Here is a 22,727-nt window from a genome sequence, read left to right as displayed (position 1 = left end):
ATTTTTTTTTGAGAAATTTAATTCTATAAATAGTACACGTGTAATGTACATGCCTAGAGACCAGGTTTAAGATAAAGTTGTATGTTAAAGATAAAAGGCGAAATATATAAATATATACTAAAAGTTGCTGCTAACGATTAGATAGACACATTTTTTTTGTGACTTAATAAATACCTCTCGTTGTTGTAAGTGTGCCACGTGCACACTCGAGTAGCTAGACCTCACACGTGATACCATGCACCATACTGATTTTCAATTTTACCCCATTGTACCAGCTTCTGATCCAGTATCGACATATCCAATTCCTCTGGTTGGTAATATTTTCAGTTTTCATGTCTTATTTTCTTCATTTCATTGTGAAACTCAATTCAATTCTTTTGAACTGACTCCAAATTGTACTGAAATTGAACACAAATTTTGCTGTCATCCATTTATTTAAGTAAGCAGCATTGATATGGAGAGGAGGTTGAAAATGTAGGTTAAGTTGAGTGAAAAGTACGTCCTTTTTCGCCATGTCGACATAGGTTTTATAAACACTTCTATCATGAGAGTTGTCTATATGGTCACAAAAACAATTAATGTCTCTGTTGACCATTGATAACAGTTTCCTTAGATACCCACAACTCGACTAGAGCGATCCCGAGACTTCACCCCTTCCTTTAAATTGTTGGGCACTATATTGTATAAAAAGAAAGCGAAAATGAAAGGTAAACAAAAGAGAGAACCAATGCGATAGAAAGCTTCAGAGCTTTTTCCATATTTTATTATTGAATTTGGGATTAGCCTAACGTCTTACACCATTGCAAGATACACTCCTTTATTCACGTTTATGTGTTCCTATTTCATGACCTAGTATATAAAATGTTAGAAAATTTAAGTATCATGTATACATAACAAGAGAGGATTGACATAATAATTGAATACTTTGCTTATATGATAGGAGAAAAATTGCGTCAATGTCTAAACTTACTTCTTTAAATAACTTTGAATTCTTAAAACAGGCTTGGTGTAACTGTTTAAACCTCAAAAGTATCGAATGCAAGACTTCGTAGTTTTTCTTTCTTTAATTAATAAAACATGGGTTTCATTGATGAACTTCAACATTATATTGTGCCTTGATATGAAAGAATCTCATATCACTGCAAAATAACAAAAGAGTGTTCAACTGAAAAAGAAAACAAAGAAATAATACTACATCCACAGTCTCCACATTAACTTAAAACAAAAACCTCATAAAGGAAATTAAAAGTGCATGCAGTTGAACCTATTAAGTTTAAATCCTAAATCCGTCTCTGCATATTATATATCGTGATCGTAAGGTATTACGACGAGTTCTACTCTTGGTGATGCGCTTACGGACATCCTCAGTTGTTCATAAAAACCTCGTACTTCACCTACATCAAGTTCATCATAGGATCCAACGATCATCTTTGAAAGTGAAGGGGAATTTGCTAGGATTAGCTTTAAGAAAATGACCTCAGATGTTGTGCCTTGAAATTCTGTTACTTCCACACATTCAAGCCTCTCAAATTGTTGGTCAACACAGTTTGGATCTGCCAGATAATGTGTAACTTCTATGCTTCTTCCACTACTAAAAACCTATTGAATTTCATATGGTGCAAAAAAAATAATATTAGTAAGCATACCACTACGTATGAAATTTTGAGTTTACCTTATATATACTTATAGTGTAAAATTTTAGTATTTACTCCATTAGGTCATGTTAACATGTTATAGCAAATAATGCTGCCTTATTTTTAAAGAATATTACAATCCCATTTTTTAAGTATGATCACCGGCATATATCTTTTAATTTGGATGACCTGATAGTGTATAAAATTTTCTACATTGTCACTGTATGTACAATGACAGTGCAGAGAATTTTTTTCAGGTCACCAAAAGATATCTACCGTTAACCCTCCTTAAAAAGTGAAACTTGTAACATTAAAAGTAAGGAAACTTGCCTATTACAACATGTGAAAGTGACATGATAGTGTAATCATTTTTACACTAACGATATATACTATTAAACTAAGGGCAGCCCGATGCACTATAAGCTCCCGCTATAGTCAGGGTTTGGGAAAGGGCCGGACCACAAGGGTCTATTATATGCAGCCTTATATTAACGGTAAATATATAACTTAAAATCATGAATTTAAAACTATTGAAGATGAGATAATATTACATCTATCTCCAGTGAGCGCAAGTTGGGAGAACTTCGAATCAAGGAAAGAACACCAGAGACTTGATCTATATCACCAAACTCCACACGCAAATTTACATCCTCCAAATGGTAGGCTTTGAATGGAAACCTTTTTGGAATAATTTCTGCACCCAAAAGCTTAGTAAAAGAAAAACAAAAAGCAAAAAATAAATTAATAGTTAAGTAAATATGAGCTTAAAAATTCATTAAGAACTTTTAATAGAAAAATAAAACATGTCTTATTAATTAGATACTCACCCCAATGCAAGAATTACTCAAGGCAAGCCCTCTCAGATTAGAGCATAAAAAAAGAAGTCTTGACCATGTAATGAACCTTTCTTGTTCATAATTTGCTGATTCTTCACCAATGAATATAACAATGCACAACACCCTAACATTTTGGAAGTGTTCGAGAAAATTTGCACAAATTTTATGACTCTTATAAATAGTCAAGAATTCAATCTTTGGAGCAGAAATGTTGAGGAAATGAATACCATTGCAGGAAGTGAATGTTAAGGTTGAAAGTAATGGGATATTAAAGACATGATTTGCTATGTCTTGGCTAAAGTTGATGGATTTCAAATTCAGTTCAAGGAGATTTGGGAATAATATGGTGGGATAAGGTGGTTTTACTATGCAATTTGTGATATATAAATATGTGAGAGTTGAGCAATTAAATATGCAAAAGGGTAAGGTAAAAGGATCATGGTTGTAATTATCTATGATCACTTCCTTGACATTTTTTATGGTTACATTTAGTAACCAATGGTCAAGGTCCCAATTATAGAAATAGAAGATTGACATATCAAGGGCAAATTTGTCAATGGATCCAAGATGCTGCAAAAGAATCTTGTCAATTATATAACCAAAATAGTTATATTCAATCATTCTCCTATTACCAATTGTCTCTTGAAAAAATTGTCTGTCCAGAATTAGGTTTGGATGTGCAGTCCAAAATTTTCTCCATTTTTTTGACAAAACGCATGTTCTTGTCACTTCTCGAAATGATATGTCTTTAAATATTTCATGGATAATATCTTTGGGCAAATCGGAGATCCTGTCTATCTCATCTTCCTCTTTACCACGATTAGTCTTGTTCATCATTCTGTACATAATATAAGTAAAACTTTAGTCCACATTAAGAAAATATTAAGGAATTCTATGTTTTGTGTATCTTTAAAATTTTTTATCCACAGCTTGTTAGATCTGATGAAATATAAACAATGATTATTTGTCAATTATAAATGTATTTGAGTCACAAAATTTTAATTTTTACCATTTTAATTAGTAACCACAGACAGCTTAATTAGTTACACACAAGACTTTATACAATAGCCAGTAGAATTCCTATACACCAATTGGACAGAGAAAAAGAACATAGAAAACCATTTCCCTAAAAACAAAAATAAAATCAATGAAAAAACGTTACCCCGTTAAGATTGTATAGAAAAATCGTAACGTATACATCATAAAATTTAATAAAACTCTTACCTCAGATTTGCTTGCATCATTTGAAGGTAAGTCCCTCAGTGGTTTTGTATACTTTAGAGATGGTAAAACCACACTTATTTAGGCCTAATATATAGTAGCGACTTCATACATTGATTTCTTGTCACAACACCAATATAGAAAAATATATTTACCTTGACTTGTGAATTGTTTTTTTATTCATTTTTTGGAAATAAATTTATTTTAGATTACCTCATTCTGAAATGTAGATAACTTTTTTTCTATATTAGACAAAGTTCTATGTAATAAAACTCATATTTCCTGAATATAGAGTGAGTCTGAGATTTGGCTTTTTTCATTTTGGACATCTATTCAACTTAAATAAGAATCTTTTTTAATACATTGACCTTCTTACTAAAATTGGTTAGTTGAAATTTAATTATTTCTGATTCTTTTACCATATATTAATCTGCCAAACTTAAAATTATTGATAGATGCATATCCATTTTTCCTTTCTCACTTAGTTTAAATAATATTCCAAATGAAACTTTGGGAAACTACATTTTGCAACGTAACTGGAACTATCTTTTCTCATAATTTTAACCAGTTTGAAATTAACATATGTATACACATCAAAAGAATAAGGCTATGTCTTTTTGCATTAATTTCGTGTTACTACAAAGAATTATTACTTGTATTTAGGATTTATCATTATTATTAATTTTCTTTACCACTTTATTATTTTCGCATTTACCTCCAAGACAAGTAATACTTAAATAATTGACTCTTTGAAGAGTCTAAAGGAAAACAAAAGATTTTAAATCTTTTTATGACTGAAAATTCAAAATTTATCTATACATCTCATTTGCGATTAACTAAATCTAGTCAAGTAAATTAGTGTTGTTCTTTATTTTTTTTTAAAAATCTCTTTTGACTTGTTCCAAGAAGGTTTACTACTTGTATAATTTTTCATTTTTCCCTCTGCTACAGAAGGCCAGCATTTTGAAATAAAGAAAAGGCCTTTGGTGGTATTAGTGACTGGCATACGTCGCAAAGGCCTTTGGTGGTATTATTGACACATACCATGATGAGGTTGCGAAGTGGGGTGAGTTATTGTAAGCCTCAAAAAATATTCTACTATTAGTTTTAAAGCATGAAATAAATTGGCTTACTTTTTCTTCACTTGAATCATAATTACAACTTACAAGAATCTTAATTTGAGTGAATCTAGATTTAAGATCGTACGTAGAAAAATGAATCGGAAAGAAATATTTTCTTTTTATTGAATTCAACGTGATCATTCATTTTGATGACTTCAGCATATTTCTCATACTAATGTGAAGTAATACAAGTATTTGATTTACTAGGATTAATATTTACATGTGACATGATCACATCAGCATGAAGAAGCCAATTCATGAATACAAAAGGAGATCGATCATATCACATATGTGAGTCAACTCTTGATAAGAATGCAAAGAAATTGAAGATGTAACAAAAATATTAAGTTGTACGAGGTTGATCGCTTGAGACAAGTATACAAGTGGAAAAGTTCATTTATTAATTAATTATAATTTAAACATCAAGATCCTAAAGGAGTTATCAGAAGAAGGAAACTGTTAGAATGAAGAAATTCGAGATACAAATAATTTTAATGAAACATGGAACCATTTTGAGGAATTCAAATACTGCATTGTAAACAATAACAATATACTCAGTATAATCTCACAAATGGGGTTTAAGAAATACAACATTATATAGAATAAGCAAAAAGAAAATACAAATACAGCATTGAAGAAAGAGACAACGAACACAATTAGTTGAGAACGAGAAGAGATACATAAATATGCAAGAAAGTGAAGAATTTCTGACTTCTTATCAATCTTATGCTAAGAACACTCTCATCTTGTATTCTCTATACTCTTTAAGAAATGATGTTCGGCCAAGAGTAATCATTTTTGTGTGTAAATTGCCTCACATCTTAGGTGTATTATTAGCGATTATAATGTATTATGATGAAATGAACTTAACTTTGATGTTTATATGTGTAGTAATTGATTTGGAGTGAAGTAAAGTGAACATGCACGAGTTGGAGCGAAAGTTAAAAAAAATAGAAGAAGACTAATTTCAGTTCCCAGGAGCGCCGAAGACAAAGAGGTAATGCCACGGCACAAGACCAGCGCCCAGGCCCCCGATTTTCATTGCTTGGAGCGGTGGAGGCAGAAAGTTCAAAAACCCACAGTTGGGAGCGCCGAGATGCAAATCCCAAGACGCTCAAGTCTAAATATCTTTCCTAACTCGAAAAGAAAAAGTTTTTTTTAGCCCAACATACATTCCTAAACCTAAATTTTGAGGGAGTTCAGCGTATTAGAGGTGAAGTTCCTTAGGTCGTTTTTTGATAGGCCGGCAAAATTTTAGGCTACTCAAGTCCCGTCCCTCGGCCCCATGCAGAAGGTGTGGGTTATAACACACGAAAATCAGTGAATAGGGCGAAATTTCAGTTTTATGGCCCTAAAACGCCAAAAAGAATAATGGTCATGGCGAGGCGGTTACTATTGTTCTTTAACTGGTTTTAATGGTACGGAAAACTTTTAGGCGATCCGAGTTCAGTCGTCCAAGACCATGCCGAAGGTGTGGGCTGTAGCATACAAAAATCTGGTAATCAGGCGGAATTCCAACTTTATAGCCCTAAAACGCCAAAAATCGAATAACGGTTATGGCGAGGCGGTGATTATTGTTCGTTAAGTCATTTTTTATGGTCCGACAAAACTTTAGGCGATCCGGGTCCGGTAGTCCGAGCCCATGCAGAAGGCATACAACTATAGCACAAGAAAATTTAGGAATCGGGAGGAATTCCGATTTTATGGCCCTAAAATGCCAAAAAAGAGGAATGGCGACGGCGAGGCTATAACTAATGTTTCTTAGGTCGTTTTTGATGGTCCAGTATAATTTTAGACGATCCGGGTCCAGTCGTCCGGGCCCATGCATAAGACGTGAGCTATAACACACGAACATCTAGAAATCGGGGCAATTTCAATTTTATGGCCCTAAAACACTAAAAAAGAGTAATTGTTATGTCGAGGCATTGACTGTTGTTCCTTAGGTCATTTTTTATGGTCCGATAAAATTTTAGGCTATCCGAGTCCGATCACCCAAGCCAATGCAGAAGGCATGGGCTAGCACACGATAATCTTAGAATCGAGGAAATTTTAGTTTTATATGCCCCTAAAACACTAAAAAGAGTAATTGTCATGTCGAGGCATTGACTTTTGTTCCTTAGGTCATTTTTATGGTCCGATAAAATTTTAAGCTATCCGAGTGCAGTCACCCAGGCCCATGCAGAAGGCATGGGCTAGCACACGATAATCTCATAATCGAGAAAATTTTAGTTTTATGGCCATAAAACGCCAAAAAATGAGAAACGGTGATGGCGAGGCAGTGACTATTGTTCCTTAGGTCATTTTTTATGGTCCGGCAATATTTTTGGCGATCCGGATCGGTTGTCAGGGCCCATGCAGAAGGCATGGGCTGTAGCATGCGAAAGGCGTAGGCGGTGACTATTGTTCCTTAGTTCATATTTGATAGTCCAGCAAAATTTTAGGCGATCTGGGTATGGTCTCCCAAGCCCATATAGAAGGCGTAGGTTATAGCACACGAAAATTTAGGAATCGGGCGAAATTCCAATTTTATGACCTTAAGATGCTAAAAATGAATAACGGCCAGGGAGAGGCGGTGACTATTGTTCTGTATGTCATTTTTTACGGTCCAAAATATATTTTAGGTGAAATGTGTTCGGTCGCCCAGGCCCATGCAGAAGGCGTGGGTTATAGCACACAAAAATTCGGGAATCAAGCAAAATTTTAAATTTATGGCCCTAAAACGCCAAAAAAGAGTAACGATCATGGCGAGGCGGTGACTGTTGTTCCTTAGGTCATTTTTGATGGTCCAAAAAATTTTTAGGCGATACGAGTCCGATTGTCTGGGCCCACGCAGAAGGCGTGGCACAAAAAAATCAAGGAATCAGGCGGTATTTCGATTTTATGGCCCTAAAACACCAAAAAATGAGGAATGGTCATGGAGAGGCGGTGACTATTATTCCTTAGATCGTTTTTGATGGTTCGGTAAAATTTTAGGAAATTCGGGTCCGGTTGTCCGGGCCCATATAGAAGGTGTGGGCTGTAGCACCCGAAACTCTAGGAATCGGGCAGAATTCTAGTTTTATGCACCTAAAACGCTAAAAAACGAGTTACGATCATGGCGAGGCAGTGACTATTTTTTCTTAGGTCGTTTATTATGGCCCGACAAAACTTTAGGTGATTCGGGTCTGTTCACCCCGGCCCATGCAGAAGACGTAGACTGTAGCACACGAAAATATGCGAATTAGATAGAACTCCTGTTTTATGGCCCTAAAACTTCAAAAAAATGAGTAACGGTCATGGCCAGGCAATGAGTATTGTTGCTTAGGTCATTTTTGATGGGTCGACACAATTTTAGGCGATCTGTGTCCGGTCGCCCGGCTTGGGCTATAGCACACGAAAATTTGGGAATCGAATGGAATTCTAGTTTTATGGCCCTAAAATGCCAAATAATGAGAAACGGTCATAGCAAGGCGGTGACTATTGTTCCTTAAATCGTTTTTCATGGGTAGGCAAAATATAAGGCGATCCGGGTCCGTTCGCCCGTGCCCATGCAGAAGGAGTGGGCTGTAGTACACGAAAATCTTGGAGCAGGCAAAATTCCAGTTTTATGGCCCTAAAACGTCAAACAATTAAGGAACGGTCATTCGGAGGTGGTGACTATTGTTTCTTAGATCATTTTATTGGTCCGGTAAAATTATAGGTGATTTAGGTCCGGTCGCTCGAGCCCATGCAGAAGGCATAAGCTATAGCACACAAAAATTTGGGAAACAGGCAGAATTTCAGTTTTATGGCCCTAAAACGCCAAAAAACGAGGAACGGTCATGACGAGGTGGTGACTATTGTTTCTTCGGTCGTTTTGATAGGCCGGAAAAATTATAGGTGATCCTGGTCCTATCGCCCCGGCCCGTGCACAAGGTGTGTGCTATAGCATACGAAAATTGGGGAATCAGATGAAATTCCAGTTTTATGGCCCTAAAATGCCAAGAAATGAGGAACGGTCTTCGCAAGGCGGTGACTATAGTTCCTTAGATTGTTTGATGGGCCGAAAAAATTTCAGGGGATCTAGGTCCGGTTGCCAGGGCCCATGCAAAAGGCGTGGCCTATAGCACACTAAAATCTAGGAAACGGGCAACATTTCAGTTTTATGGCCCGAAAATACCAAAAATGAGGAACGGTCAAGGCGAGGCAGTGACTATTATTCTGTAGGTCATATTATGGTCTGATAAAATTTTAGGCGATCCAAGTCCGATAGTCCGGGCCCATTTAGAAGGCGTGGGTTATAGCACACGAAAATCTAGGAATCAGGCAGAATTCTAGTTTTATGGCCCTAAAATGCTAAAAAGAGGAACGATCATGGGGAGACGCTGACTATTGTTCCGTAGGTCATTTTTGATGGTTCGGGTAAACCTTAGGTGATCCGGGTCTGGTCGTCTGGGCCAGTGCAGAAGGCGTATGCTATAATATAAGAAAATCTGGGAAACGGGCCGAATTCAATTTTATGGCCCAAAAACATAAAATACATGAAGAACGGTCATGGCGAGGCATTGACTATTTTTTGTTAGATTGTTTTTTATGGTCCGGTAATATTTTAGGCGATCCGGGTCCGGTCACCCGGACTCATATAGAAGGCGTGGGCTGTGGATCACGAAAATTTGGGAATCAGACGGAATTTCAATTTTATGACCCTAAATCGGCGAAAAATGAATAACGGTCATGGCGAGGCGGTGACTATTTTTTCTTAGGTCATTTTTTATGGTTCTGCAAAATTTTAGGCGATCCAGGTCCGGTCTCCCCCGCCCATGCAGAAGGCGTGGGCTTTAGAGTACGAAAATCTAAAAATCGGGTGAAACTCTAGTTTTATAACCCAAAAATACAAAAAAAATAAGTAAAGGTCATTGCGAGGCAGTAACTATAGTTCATTAGGTCGATTATGATAGGCCGAGAAAATTTTAGGCGATCCGGGTACATTCACTAGGGCCCGTGCAAAATTTGTGGGTTATGGCACATGAAAATCTAGGAATCGGACGGAATTCTAATTTTATGGCCCTAAAACGTCAAAAAATGAGGAATGGTCATGGCGAGGCAAAAACTATTGTTCCTTAGGTCGTTTGTGATGGACCGGTAAAATTTCAGGTGATCTAGGTCCGGTCGCCGGGTCCAAGCAAAAGGCGTGGGATATAACACACGAAAATCTGGAAATCAGGCGCAATTCCAGTTTTAGGGCCCTAAAATGCCAAAACACGAGAAACGGTCATTGCGAGACAGTAACTATTGATTCTTAGGTCGTTTTGATGGTCCATTAAAATTTTAGGCGAACTAGGTGTGCCGTCCGGGCCCATGCAAAAAGCATGGGCTATAGCACATGAAAATTTAGGAATCAGGTGTAATTTCAGTTTTATGGCCCTAAACTGCCAAACAATGAGGAACGGTCATGGCGAGGCGGTGATTATTGTTCCTTAGGTCGTTTTTATGACCCGACAAAATTTTAAGCGATCCGGGTCCAGTCGTCCGGGCTCACGCAGAATGCGTGGGCACAAAAATCTAGAATCAGACAGAATTCTAGTTTTAAGGCCCTAAAACATGAAAAAATGAGTAGCTGTCATGGCGAGGTGGTGACTATTATTCCTTAACTCGATTTTGATGGGCTGATAAAATTTTAGGCTATGCGGGTCCGGTCGCCCGGGCCCATGCAGAAGGCGTGTGGTATATCACACGAAAATTAGAAAATCGGGCGGAATTCTTGTTTTATGACCCTAAAATGCTAAAAATGAGGAACGATCTTGGCGAGGCGGTGACTATTGTTCCTTAGGTTATTTTTTATGGTCCACCAAAATTTTAGGCGATCTGGGTCCGGTCGCCCGGGCCCATACAAAAGAAGTAGGCTATAGCGCACGAAAATCTAGGAATCTACTTTGGACAAGTATCATCAAATTCTTCTTTCTTTCACCTTTTGCTAGTAACTTTATCATTCAAAACACTTATGTAATTGCTGTTATGACTATGCGATGCTAAGTTCTATAATTCTAGGGTTGTGGTTAGTTATGAGTATTTATGTTTAACAGTTATTTTCTCCTTTAATGCAAATTTTCATTATCTAGTTATTTCTTTAATTCTTTGCATAATTGTGTGATTGTCTGGCAAACAATTAAGTTCTATAATCTATCTAGATTATGCTTGATAAATCCATTTTTAGATTAGACAAGAGTCAAAGAGAACGTGATCTTATCCCTAGGATTAGGGTGCAAATTTGTAGTTAGGATAGGAATGTATCTAGTCACCGCATTTAATTATATATCGTGACGGTAATGCTTACTTGGTAGATTAATTCCATATATATGCGTTAATCTATCTTGAGTGGCAAGTAGTATTTCGAGAGAATATTATGACTAATTTAATCCGATTAATTAGCAACCATAGGTAATTTAATTTAGAAGGGGAATAGTTAGAACTCAATAAGATTGGTGAACCGATCATAAGGATATTTATCTCTAATGAATTAAGCTCTTTACAATAATTTTTTACTGTCGTAGTTTTACTACTTAGAGGGTATTTGGCTAAACTTATAAGCTGGTCAAACTGGCTTATAAGCACGTTTTGGCCTTTCTACGTGTTTGGTAAACATTCAAAGTGCTTATAAGTTAAAATCAGTCATAAGCCATAAGTTGGTCACCCCCAACTTATGACTTTCAACTTATAAGCACTTTTAGTTTGACCAAGACTTTTACTAGTTTATTCTTAATAATATTTTTTAATTTACAAAATATTTTTTACAAAATAAATTTCTTAATTTTCTCTTCATTCCATATTTGTTGTTTATCATTTTCTCTACAAAGAAACTTTTTAATTCATAATTTTTTGTAAAACTTTTAAGGGTATTTTAGTCTTTTTAACAAGAGAACAACTTATCAACACTTTTTTACCAAACATATCAACTATTTATTATCAGTTTCAGCATGCCTATCCAAACGCGTAAATGCTTATTTTAAAAATTAATTTCAGCACTTAAAAATACTTTTCAACACTTCAAACTTATCAGTTATTTATAATCAGCTAATCCAAACGGGCTCTTAGTTAATTTGTATTATAATAGGTTAGTAACAAACACTCAATTTTGGTGAATTTGACTAGATACTGAATTTTAGTTTTATTAGTGAGTAGTTAAAAATATTTTTTTTATTACTTTATTACTTGCTGACCAAATATATTTCTGTATGCATTTGGGAGCAACAGAAAGCTATATGTTGCATTACAGAGTAACGAGTGGTGGTGAACAAAGTAAAAGAAGACATTGATAATCATTGTACTTAGTGAACACGGAAAAATCACCCTTCTTAGGCTTCGCGGTGATCAAGAATACCGTACGTTTGTGATGGCCGTATGAATACCACTTATTATTACTTGTAGCCAAGAAAAATAGCAAGAAGAGTAAATGGACCCTTGAGAATAAAGCTAAACGTTCGTTAATATATATATATATATATATATATATATATATATATATACGGGTAAAATCGAGCCCATGAGATGCCTCGTCTTTCGATAAAGCAAATGGAGCAAAAGACGTAATGACAGGAAATCAGAATCGAGACTAGGTGCCCCTCAATCTGGGGTCCGAGCAGAGCGCCCGACCTTAGGAGTATCAGAGTCATGACCCCGAGTTCTGTTCGAATCCCAAAGGCCTCAGAGAACACTACCATGTAACCGAGCACGACCAACAAAAGGCCGTGATATACATGACCAGCCGGATATCATGATGTGGATATCGGCACGTATCGGCAGAGAACCAGTGATTGGTTAAACAAATGACCTTTTACCTTTCATAGAATTGTGCTTAGGGTAAAACTCCCCTACTATATAAAGGGGGTCTGATTATTCATTAAACACACTATAACACGCATATCAAGGTAATATACTATTATTTTCTCTGTTATTCAAAGTTCTTGTTCTTGTTCATCAGTGCTTTGTCATTGTGAGTCCGAGATCGAGGGAAGATATTTCATTAAGGCCGTTGTTAAGTTCGGAATCTCCCTCCTCAAGTGGTTTGATAATTTATTACCCCTTTATCCGTTTAATCTAACGGAATTTATCGTTTGTATCGAATTAATCCACATATTCTTAAAACCACAAATATATTTAATTGTTATCCATTTTTTTAGGGTAAACAGTTTGGCACCCACCGTGCGGCTAAAGATAATAGTGGCAATTTGATACGAATTTCCATAACACACCCTATTTTTCACTTGTTCTTTGAAGTCTTTAATTTCTGGTCAAGGCTTAAAATGTCGAACTCCCAATCTGCCCCTTTGAACATGGATGCTGAGTTTGGATACCATAGCGAGAACAACAATGTGATACCCAATAACAAGGTGCCCTTTGTCGACCCCAACGGAGTTCCGGCCGCAGACCCGATCAACGCTAACTCACATATGGCCATCAATGCAAACTTGCCTACCGATCCTGAGAACAACATCCGTGGGGGAGTCCGATCGGTAGCCCAAAATACACACGATGGTGAAGGTGATGGGATCAACTTGCAATTATTCTTCGAAATGTTGCAGGCTAAACAAGCAACAATAGCCTAGTTTCAGAACCAGAGCCGCACCCCCAGCAGAGTCGAGCCCGAACCATCCCGGGAAAATGCTCGCAGAAATGAACCAATTGTAGAAAGCCCGAGTGAAGTTGAACTCCGAACCAACCGCGAGATTATAAATATGCTTGAGGAACTGACAAAACGGGTGGAATCGGGAGAAAAGAAAATCGAAGCTAATGACAAAATAGTAGAAACCTACAATTCTATGGTCGACCAAATCCCAGGAGCACCACCGATATTGAAGGGCCTAGATTCCAAGAAATTTTTTCAAAAACCTTTTCCTCCGAGTGCAGCTCCGAAGTCGATCCCAAAGAAGTTCCGCATGCCCAAAATTCCTAAGTACAACGGAACAACTTACCCAAATGAACATGTGACCTCCTATACGTGCGCCATCAAAGGGAACGACTTGGAAGATGATGGAATCGAGTCCGTCCTTCTGAAAGGTTCGGAGAGACCTTGTAAAAAGGAGCTAAGATATGGTATCACAACTTACCCCCTAATTCTATTGACTTATTTGCTATGCTTGCAGACGCCTTCGTAAAAGCACACGCCGGGGAGATCAAGGTCTAGACCAAGAAGTCAGACGTTTTCAAAGTGAAGCAAAAAGATAATGAGATTCTCAGGGAATTCGTGTCCCGGTTTCAAATGGAACGAATGGACCTTCCTCCGGTCACAGACGATTGGGCCGTTCAAGCCTTCACCCAAGGACTCAGTGCTCGAAGCTCATTGGCTTCACAACAGTTAAAGAAAAATCTGATAGAATATTCGGTGGTAACTTGGGTCGACGTCCATAACCGGTACCAATCAAAAATCAGGGTCGAAGATGATCAGCTTGGGGACCTTTCCGGGTCCGTTTATCCCCGTCAGAGCTAGTGACAGATCCAAAAGAGACATTGATCGTGAACCAGTATCAAATAGAGACCGGTATCAACCATACACTGGAGATCGAAGAGGTAATGGGCCTGGATGTAACCTTGTGAGAAGTGAAAGGAGAAGCGACCGAGGTCAAAATAATATGGGACTCATGAGAAAAAGCGATTTTGACAGGCCCATCAGGACTAAGGAAGCACCGAGGTTATCAGAATACAACTTCAACGTCGATGTTGTTGCCATCGTATATGCCATCAAACGCATTAAAGACACCGAGTGGCCTCGACCTTTACAGTCCTATCCTGCCCAAAGGGACCCCAACGTAGTGTGTAAATATAATGGCACTCACAGCCACTGATTTGAATATTGCCGACAACTGAGAGAGGAAGTAGCCCGGTTATTCAACAACGGATACCTTCGAAAATTCCTGAGCGATCGAGCCAAAAAGCATTTCAGGAATAGGGACTCCAATAAGAAGATCGAGCAGGAGGAACCTCGCATGTCATTAACATGATCATCGGTGGGGTCGACGTCCCCTAGGGACCGATGTTAAAGCGCACCAAAGTGTCCACCAAAAGTGAAAAACGGACTCAAGATTGCGTGCCAGAAGGAACCATATCTTTCAACGACGAGGACGCTGAAGGCGTCGCGCAACCGCACAATGATGCACTGGTAATATCTGTACTCATAAATAAATCTCGAGTTAAGCGTGTCTTAATTGATTTAGGTAGCTCGGCCAATATCATTAGATCGAGGGTCGTAGAACAACTAGGTCTACGAGACCAAATTCTGCCTACAATTTGAGTTTTAAACGGATTCAACATGGCCTGTGAGACCACTAAAATGGGAGATAACCCTACCAGTGAACACCGCCGGAACCGTTCAGCAAACAAAGATCTGCGTGATCGAAGGATATATGAGATAAAATGCTCTACTCGGGAGGCCATGGATTTACAACATGTGGGCGGTGCCCTTAACACTACACCAGGTGTTAAAATTCTCAACACTAGGAGGGATTAAAACAATTTACGGAGAACAACCGGCCGCAAAGAAGATGCCCGCGGTCGACGAGGTGGTCCTGATATCCGCACTCTCGACATCGAAGTACCCAAGTTCGATCACCGAGGAAGAAACCAAATAGCAATCACCAATATCGTCCCCGACCGAGCCAAAAAAGTAGGGAACGGGCGAGGATGATGAATACGGAGTTCCTAGGTCGTTCATAGCCCCCGACAATACCGATGCCACAAAATCAACGGTCGAAAAGCTGGAGAAATTCATATTGATCGAGCACCTGCCCGATCGGAAGGTATACCTGAACACGGGGTTAAGTCCCGAGCTCAGAAAAAAACTCATTGAATTCCTTATAGGTAAGATAGATTGTTTTGCCTGGTCCCACCTTGACATGACAGGGATACCGCCGGAAATAACTACTCACAATCTAAGCCTCGATCCGAAGTTCCACCTGGTCGAACAGAAAAGAAGGATTCAGTCCGAAGTCAAGCATGCATTCATCAAAGACGGGGTATCTAAACTCCTTAAAATAGGATTCATTCGGGAAGTTAAGTACCCAGATTGGTTAGAAAACATAGTAGTAGTCCTTAAAGAGGGGAATAATTTAAGAATGTGTGTAGAATATAAAGATTTGAACAAGGCATGCCCCAAGGACTCTTTTCCTTTGCCCAACATCGATCGCATGATCGATGCGACCGCTGGCCACGAGATCCTCAACTTTCTCGATGCTATTTCGGGTACAACCAAATTCGGATAGACCCGGGCGACCAGGAATAAACATCTTTCATCACTAAATACGGTACCTATTATTATAACGTAATGCCATTCGGACTTAAAAATACAGGTGCCACTTACCAACGCCTAGTAAATCGGATATTTGAAGAGCAAATAGGAAAATCAATGGAGGTTTATATTGACGACATGTTAGTTAAGTCCCTGCGAGCAGAGGACCATTTGAAATATTAGCAGGAAACATTCAACATATTGAAGAAATATAATATGAAGCTGAACCCGGAAAAATGTGTATTCGGAGTTGGGCTCGAGAAATTCCTCGGATTCATGGTCTCAAACCGAGGAATCGAGATCAATTCGATAAGATCAAGGTCATATAAAACATTACCATGGTGGACAGTTTCAAGGACGTTCAAGGGTTAACTAGGCGTATAGCCGTCTTGTGTCGATTCTTTTCAAGGTCCTCCGATAAGATCCATCGGTTCTTCTCATTATTGAAAAAGAAGAATAACTTCTCATGGACCGCGGAGTGCCAACAAGCCTTGGAAGAACTCAATTGGTACCTTTCGAGCCCACATTTGCTTCATACTCCGAAGGCAGACAAGCAGCTGTACCTGTACTTACCAGTATCCGAGATAGCGGTAAGTGGAGTCCTGGTCCGGGAAGAGGAAGATACGCAATTTCCTATCTATTATGTTAGCAGGACTCTAGGCGAGGCCGAATTTAGGTATCCTCACTTGGAAAAATTGGCGCTCACTTTGCTAAGCGCCTCTAGGAAGTTAAAACCGCATTTTCAATGCCATCCTATATGTGTCATGATTACTTACTCGTTGAGAAACATAATGCATAAACCCGAGCTCTTGGGACGATTGGCCAAATGGGCCGTAGAAATCAGTGTATATGATATCGAATATCGACCCCGAACCGCCATCAAATCTCAAATTTTGGCGGACTTCGTGGCCGACTTCACGCCGACCATAATACCTGAGGTCGAAAGGGAATTGTTGTTGAACTCGGAGACTTCCTCGGGGATCTGGACCCTCTTTACGGACAATGCCTCGAACGCAAAGGGGTCCGGACTTGGCATCGTGTTGAAGCCACCAACGGGTAATGTAGTTAGGCAATCTATTAGAACTGTAAAATTGACTAACAACAAAGTTGAGTATGAGACCATGATTGCAGGTCTCGAACTGGCTAAAAGCCTTAGGGCCGAGGTGATCGAAGCTAAATGCGATTCCCTACTTGTGGTGAACTAAGTCAGTGGGACGCTCAAAGTCAAAGAGGAACGAGTGCGAAGGTACCTGGATAAACTACAGGTAACGCTACATCGGTTCAAGGAGTGGACCCTGCAACATGTACCTCGGGATCAAAATAGCGAAGCTAATGCTCTCGCTTACTTGGGATCGTCGGTTGATGACGATGAATTCAACTCGGGAACGGTCGTACAACTCATGAAATCGGTAGTAGAAGAAGGCCACGCCGAGATAAACCCGACAAGCTTAACCTAGGACTGTCGAAACAAGTATATAGATTACTCGAAGACTGGGAAACTGTCCTCGGATCCTAAAGAATCGAGAGCTCTGCGCACAAAGGCGCCCAGGTTCAGCTTGTCCAAAGATAACACCCTATTCAAGAGAACGTTCGATGGCCTAGTCGCCATATGTCTGGGACCAGGAGATACCGAATATGTCTTGAGGGAAGTTCACGAAGGCACCTGTGGGAACCATTTGGGTGCTGAACCGCTGGTTAAGATAATCAGAGCCGGCTACTACTAGATCGACATGGAATGGGGGATGGACATCGTCGGTCCCCTACCATGGGCACCCTGTAAGGCTCAATTTATATTATTTATGACTGAATATTTTTCTAAATGGATCGAAGCCCAGGCATTTGAGAAAGTCAGGGAGAAAGAAGTTATTGATTTTATTTGGGACCACATAATATGCCAGTTCGGAATGCCAACCGAGATCGTATACGACAACGGGAAGTAATTCAATGGTGAGCAAATTTTTCGAGGACCATAAGATCAAAAGGATCCTATCAACACCCTATTACCCTAGTGGGAACGGGCAGGCGGAGTCTACGAACAAGACCATACTCCAAAACCTTAAGAAGAGATTGACCGATGCCAAAGGAAAATGGAAGGAAATTTTGCCTGAAGTCCTGTGGGCATATCGTACGACCTCAAAATCTAGTACCGGAGCCACCCCGTTCTCGCTGGTCTACAATACCGAAGCGCTAATACCAGTCGAAGTAGGAGAACCTAGTTTCAGGTTCCGATATGTGACCAAAGAGTCAAACTATGAGGCCATGAGCACGAATCTGGAACTATTGGACGAGAGGCGTGAGGCCTCTCTCGTCCAGTTGGCCGCCTAAAAATAATGGATCGAAAGGTAGTACAACCGGAGAGCCAACCTCCGACACTTCAATATCGGGAACTTGGTGTTAAAAAAGGTGACACTAAACACCTGGAACCCGAACGAAGGGAAGCTGGGACCGAATTGGGAAGGTCCATATCAAATTATCGAGATTATCGGCAAAGGATCATACAAACTCGAAGCAGGGAATGGTGAGCGACTACCGAATAATTGGAACGTAACCCACTTAAAACGATACTACTGCTAAAGTACGACCCCACCCATTCTTCTCTTTACATATATTACGAATCAGACTAACACTTGCAGGCAACAACCAAAGAATGATGCAGCTATTAGGCCCGAAAGCACGCGTTGCACTCTTTTTTTCTTGAACCGATTTTGTCCCAAATGAGTTTCCGGCAAGGTTTTTAAGGAGGCAACAATAGATCGTGCTAACTTAGAATTGAAGACCGGTTACGAACCGGAGTTGAGGGTCACATCAACAGTATCCGAGCTCTCTCAACGATCGACCTCGAATACTAGGGGTCATCACCCTCGAATAATGATTTTAGCAAGGAAGGAAACTTTGTGCTTGAACAGTCTGGGCTCAGTGGATAGGATTTATTGTAAGGGCTAAACAGTCAAATGAACCGTGCCCACAAAGACCACTTAAGCCATAACACGAAGCTTGTACACATTTTTGACGAGTGTCTGGCGTATATATAATTTAAACTCGTACGCTGTCAAATAATAGTATAGAAAGATGTCGAACCCACAGAGATTGGTTTATCTATTCTACAGACATTTTTTGTTTTAATTACTATTTGAGAAAATCATAAAGAGTTGAGTGATGAATTAACAAACTAAAAATGCATGAATAGAGAAATAGAAAATATTTTATTTTTCACAAATATAATAAAAAGGTGTTGGGATCCTGACTTCACTTAATATTTTAATTATATATTAGATATACTTATTCTTCAATTTATATTTCTCACAAATGTATAAATGCCTCTCACGATTACATTTATACATCATTACTTAAGTTGAACAATTAATTGCACTCCTCTCGGTTATACAAATTAATCGTCAAAATAGTAATATCACAGAGCCAGAAATATATACTTGAACTAAAACATGCTCTTTTTAGTAAGTCTTTTTCGGTTTTCCTACTTGTTTTAACTGATTACTACAATATTCGTCTCTTTCGATTACAAATAAGTGTAAAATCAATTTTAACATATAAGAGTTAGATGTCACTAAATAAAAGTTAACATCTATCAATACCAAAATTTACTATATTACTTCTTTCGCCTCTTTCAATTACAGAATTAGTAAGAAGTTAATATGTAATACAAAATAGATAGACGTTAACAAATTAAATGACACCTAACTATAAAGTAGATAAAATTTAAATAAAAAGTTTCAACTCAGGTATGTGAAATTGAGGAATAATTTACAATTATATAAAAATATTAAAATCCGTCGTTCTCCCAACATATGGTAAGGTACTCCATATTGGAGCTAGTACTGCTAATGAAAATATTCTTGTCCATTAGATAAAAAATTATAAAGAAATATTCAGAAAGAATAATTTTCCCTATTTAATTAAAAGTAGGATATAGAGTAATTTTCAAAGCTAAAATTTAACAAAAGCCACTCTAATGACTGGGCAAAAATTCAAACAACTGAAAAACTGACTGAAATGAAAAGGAAAAACTCTGAAATGGATTCAATTGTCTACTGATCTCCCTTTTTCTCCCTGTTTCATCATTCGCCGAAGTATGCTTTTACATCCTAACCATAACAAGTTTGTTTGGTTATAGCTGCTTGTTTTGGTTATGAATGATTCTTTTAGTTTTGGATATGGTTATGGCCACTTTGTTGTGGTAGATAGATTTTATACCATTTCATATTTTGTCGTAACTTGTTTTTTTTTTTTTTTTTCCTTCTTGAAGTCTTATTGCTTTTGCACCAATTCTTCTTGTAACATTTTCTGCGCAATCAAGTTAAAATTGTTAAAGAAACATGATAATTTTTTATGCTTTTACGAAGAAAGTTGCATACATTAAAATCAGGTAAAATGTACTTATCAAACTCTCCCACATTTAAGCTTTTACTCATCCTCGAGGAAAGAACTCCTTTTTTTTTTCACATTCGCAACTTTGCGACATCTAATGACTCCACTTGAAATTACAATCCATTGAACTTTGTAAAACTTGTTCCACCTGAAATTACAATCCATTTGAACTTTTGTAAAACTTAATTTTTTTATATTTCTACTTTTGCTCTGCAAATATCACTGTACGAACATCTTCGAGTTTTAGGAAAATCAAGAATGCTGACTCAATTATTTACAATAAACTATAGGTTTGCCTTTGTTGTCAATCACCACTAATGTAAATCAATGGTGACTTCAGAATCTTTAGGATTTTTGTTAGCTTGTAATGTTAGGCTGTGAGCTGGTAGGATAGAGGAATATTTTTATAGTGACTTTCTTTCCCTTCCTTCTGGCTTGGTTTGCTAAGCTACATTAGTACGGATCATGAGGAACTAATTTATTCAACCTTCCAATTTTCATATATGTATTCTTTTTTTTTTTTTGAATAGAACACGCACTCATACCCATACATATACTATATACATGTTCTTATATATGTGTATATATACATACACTTTTTTTTTTCTTTCTTTTCTCCTTTTTTTTTTATAGAAATATTCGTTGCAAACTTCACAAGTATCCAAATTCTTTTCTATCATATACCAATGCGAGTTGTCATCTTTTCAAACTCGTATACCACAATGCCAGTAAAGAAAAGGAATGGATTTTTCTCTTTTCTCTTTTTTTTTTTTGTGTGTATTTGGAGTAATAAAATCAGATGTACATGTGCGCATGTTGGGTTTGGATTATAAGGCAGAGATGAACAAGAAAAAGATATTGAGGCTCAAAATGGGATACTAAAGATATTTTTCATTTGGTAGGATAAATCAAAAGGCTCAATCGATTCAAAGATAGCCAAATTTCTTTTCTGAAATCAGCATTTTTCTAGGATTTCGCCTTGACAAACCATAGGGGCAAGTTCTAGTTATTGATTATATTGATTTAAGCATGCCTTGATTTCCTTCAAATAGTCAAAGTTGCACCGCAATAAAAAAAAACTTACATTAGCAAAAATGGAGGCATAAAGTAAGAAGTTTTCAGTGTTCTATGAACTTGAAATATTCATGATATGTTGTCAGAACAATTTATTTCTTAAAGTCCTTAAAGTTTTTTTTTAATGTTTTATAAACAGAAGATAACAAAAAATGATAATAAAATGAGTAACTTTTTTTTTTATCTAGAAAATGCACTAAATAACATGCCTTGATACTTTCATTGCAGGTTTGGCATTTTATCACATTCCAACCAAAAGGTTAAACTATGTACTAGCTATTTTTCATAGCTATAAAAAGATGTTACCTGCTGGATGAGCACCTGACAACAAACAAACAAACAAAAAATACCTTACTAGCACAGAGAAGAACCAACAAGTTAGTCTATTTACAAGCTGTTTGCCATAGACTAATCAAAAATCATCCGCCCAACGTTAATCGGCAAATTTTTTCTAATGGCATACAACAAAAGGACCCTTTTCAAATTATAATTTGAATTGTTCACATATGGAATTAAACGAGTCGCCCATGTCCTTCCTGTTTCCCTCATACTTAACCCTGCTAGTTGTGAAGGACATAATTTCGCAACAACTTTTTTCATAAATAATTCATCCTTTCCTTCAATCTTTAACCTGGTTTCCTCATCATTAAGGCCCCTTAAATTATACATATCATTTATAATTGAAGGGTTAAAATGTATCACTTTATTTTGAACTGTAGTGGTCCCTTCTGATTTGTTGATATTAGCATAAAATTCTACAACTATTTCTTTAACATAAGTACCTGAGTCTTGTACAAATGATTCCCAACCCAAAGAGCTAGCTGATTTGTTGCAGTATCTCCAGACTCTAGTGCCTTATTTCCATCTGTGGGTAAAAATTTCATCCCCCATTCCTCGACCACTTTCCTGGAACTCTCTGAAAATATCCAACCTATAGGATCAAGATCTTGTTTTTTCTTTGGGACTTGCAAGTTATTTCCTGATTTAATTCTCTTAAAAGAGGACATTTTTTTTTGTAAGATTTCTTAATTTGCTCATGAAAGAGATGAACAGAGAAAGAAAAGGAAAATACAAAGGCTATCTAATTTTACATTGAAAATGACGGTGAAAAAGGATGTTTGTCTTTTGGTTTTACTTTTTTTGGGGGGATAGATGAATAAGGATGTAGGTGTCTTAATGTATTTATTGATTTCAAAAGGTTAAAAATATGCTATCACTA

General features: G+C 37.6%; 1 protein-coding gene across 1 annotated transcript; it reads right to left on the bottom strand.

Moving 5' to 3' along the window:
* Window positions 1–1,084: 1,084 nt before the first annotated feature.
* On the bottom strand, window positions 1,085–22,515 carry LOC138900310 (F-box/FBD/LRR-repeat protein At1g13570-like). Its single transcript, XM_070187034.1, has 7 exons — window positions 22,291–22,515; window positions 21,815–21,829; window positions 3,534–3,550; window positions 2,462–3,308; window positions 2,186–2,341; window positions 1,357–1,599; window positions 1,085–1,165 (listed from the first exon to the last, which is right to left on the bottom strand). Exons 1-7 carry the CDS (start codon window positions 22,513–22,515, stop codon window positions 1,085–1,087), a joined length of 1,584 nt encoding a protein of 527 aa, XP_070043135.1.
* Window positions 22,516–22,727: the final 212 nt, after the last annotated feature.

The sequence above is a fragment of the Nicotiana tomentosiformis genome, chromosome 10 (genome assembly GCF_000390325.3).
Source record: "Nicotiana tomentosiformis chromosome 10, ASM39032v3, whole genome shotgun sequence".
NCBI classification, from domain to species: domain Eukaryota; kingdom Viridiplantae; phylum Streptophyta; class Magnoliopsida; order Solanales; family Solanaceae; genus Nicotiana; species Nicotiana tomentosiformis.
Note: the sequence above shows the minus strand (reverse complement) of the source record. Positions and strands in the feature narration are given on the sequence as shown.

Coding starts and splice junctions, on each gene's coding strand:
- LOC138900310 (XM_070187034.1), bottom strand. CDS start 22,515: ATGTCCTCTTTTAAGAGAATTAAATCAGGAAATAACTTGCAAGTCCCA. Junction 2,342..2,461: donor TGAGTAATTCTTGCATTGGG/GTGAGTATCTAA, acceptor TCTTTTACTAAG/CTTTTGGGTGCAGAAATTAT. Junction 1,166..1,356: donor ATGAACAACTGAGGATGTCC/GTAAGCGCATCA, acceptor TTTCTTTTTCAG/TTGAACACTCTTTTGTTATT.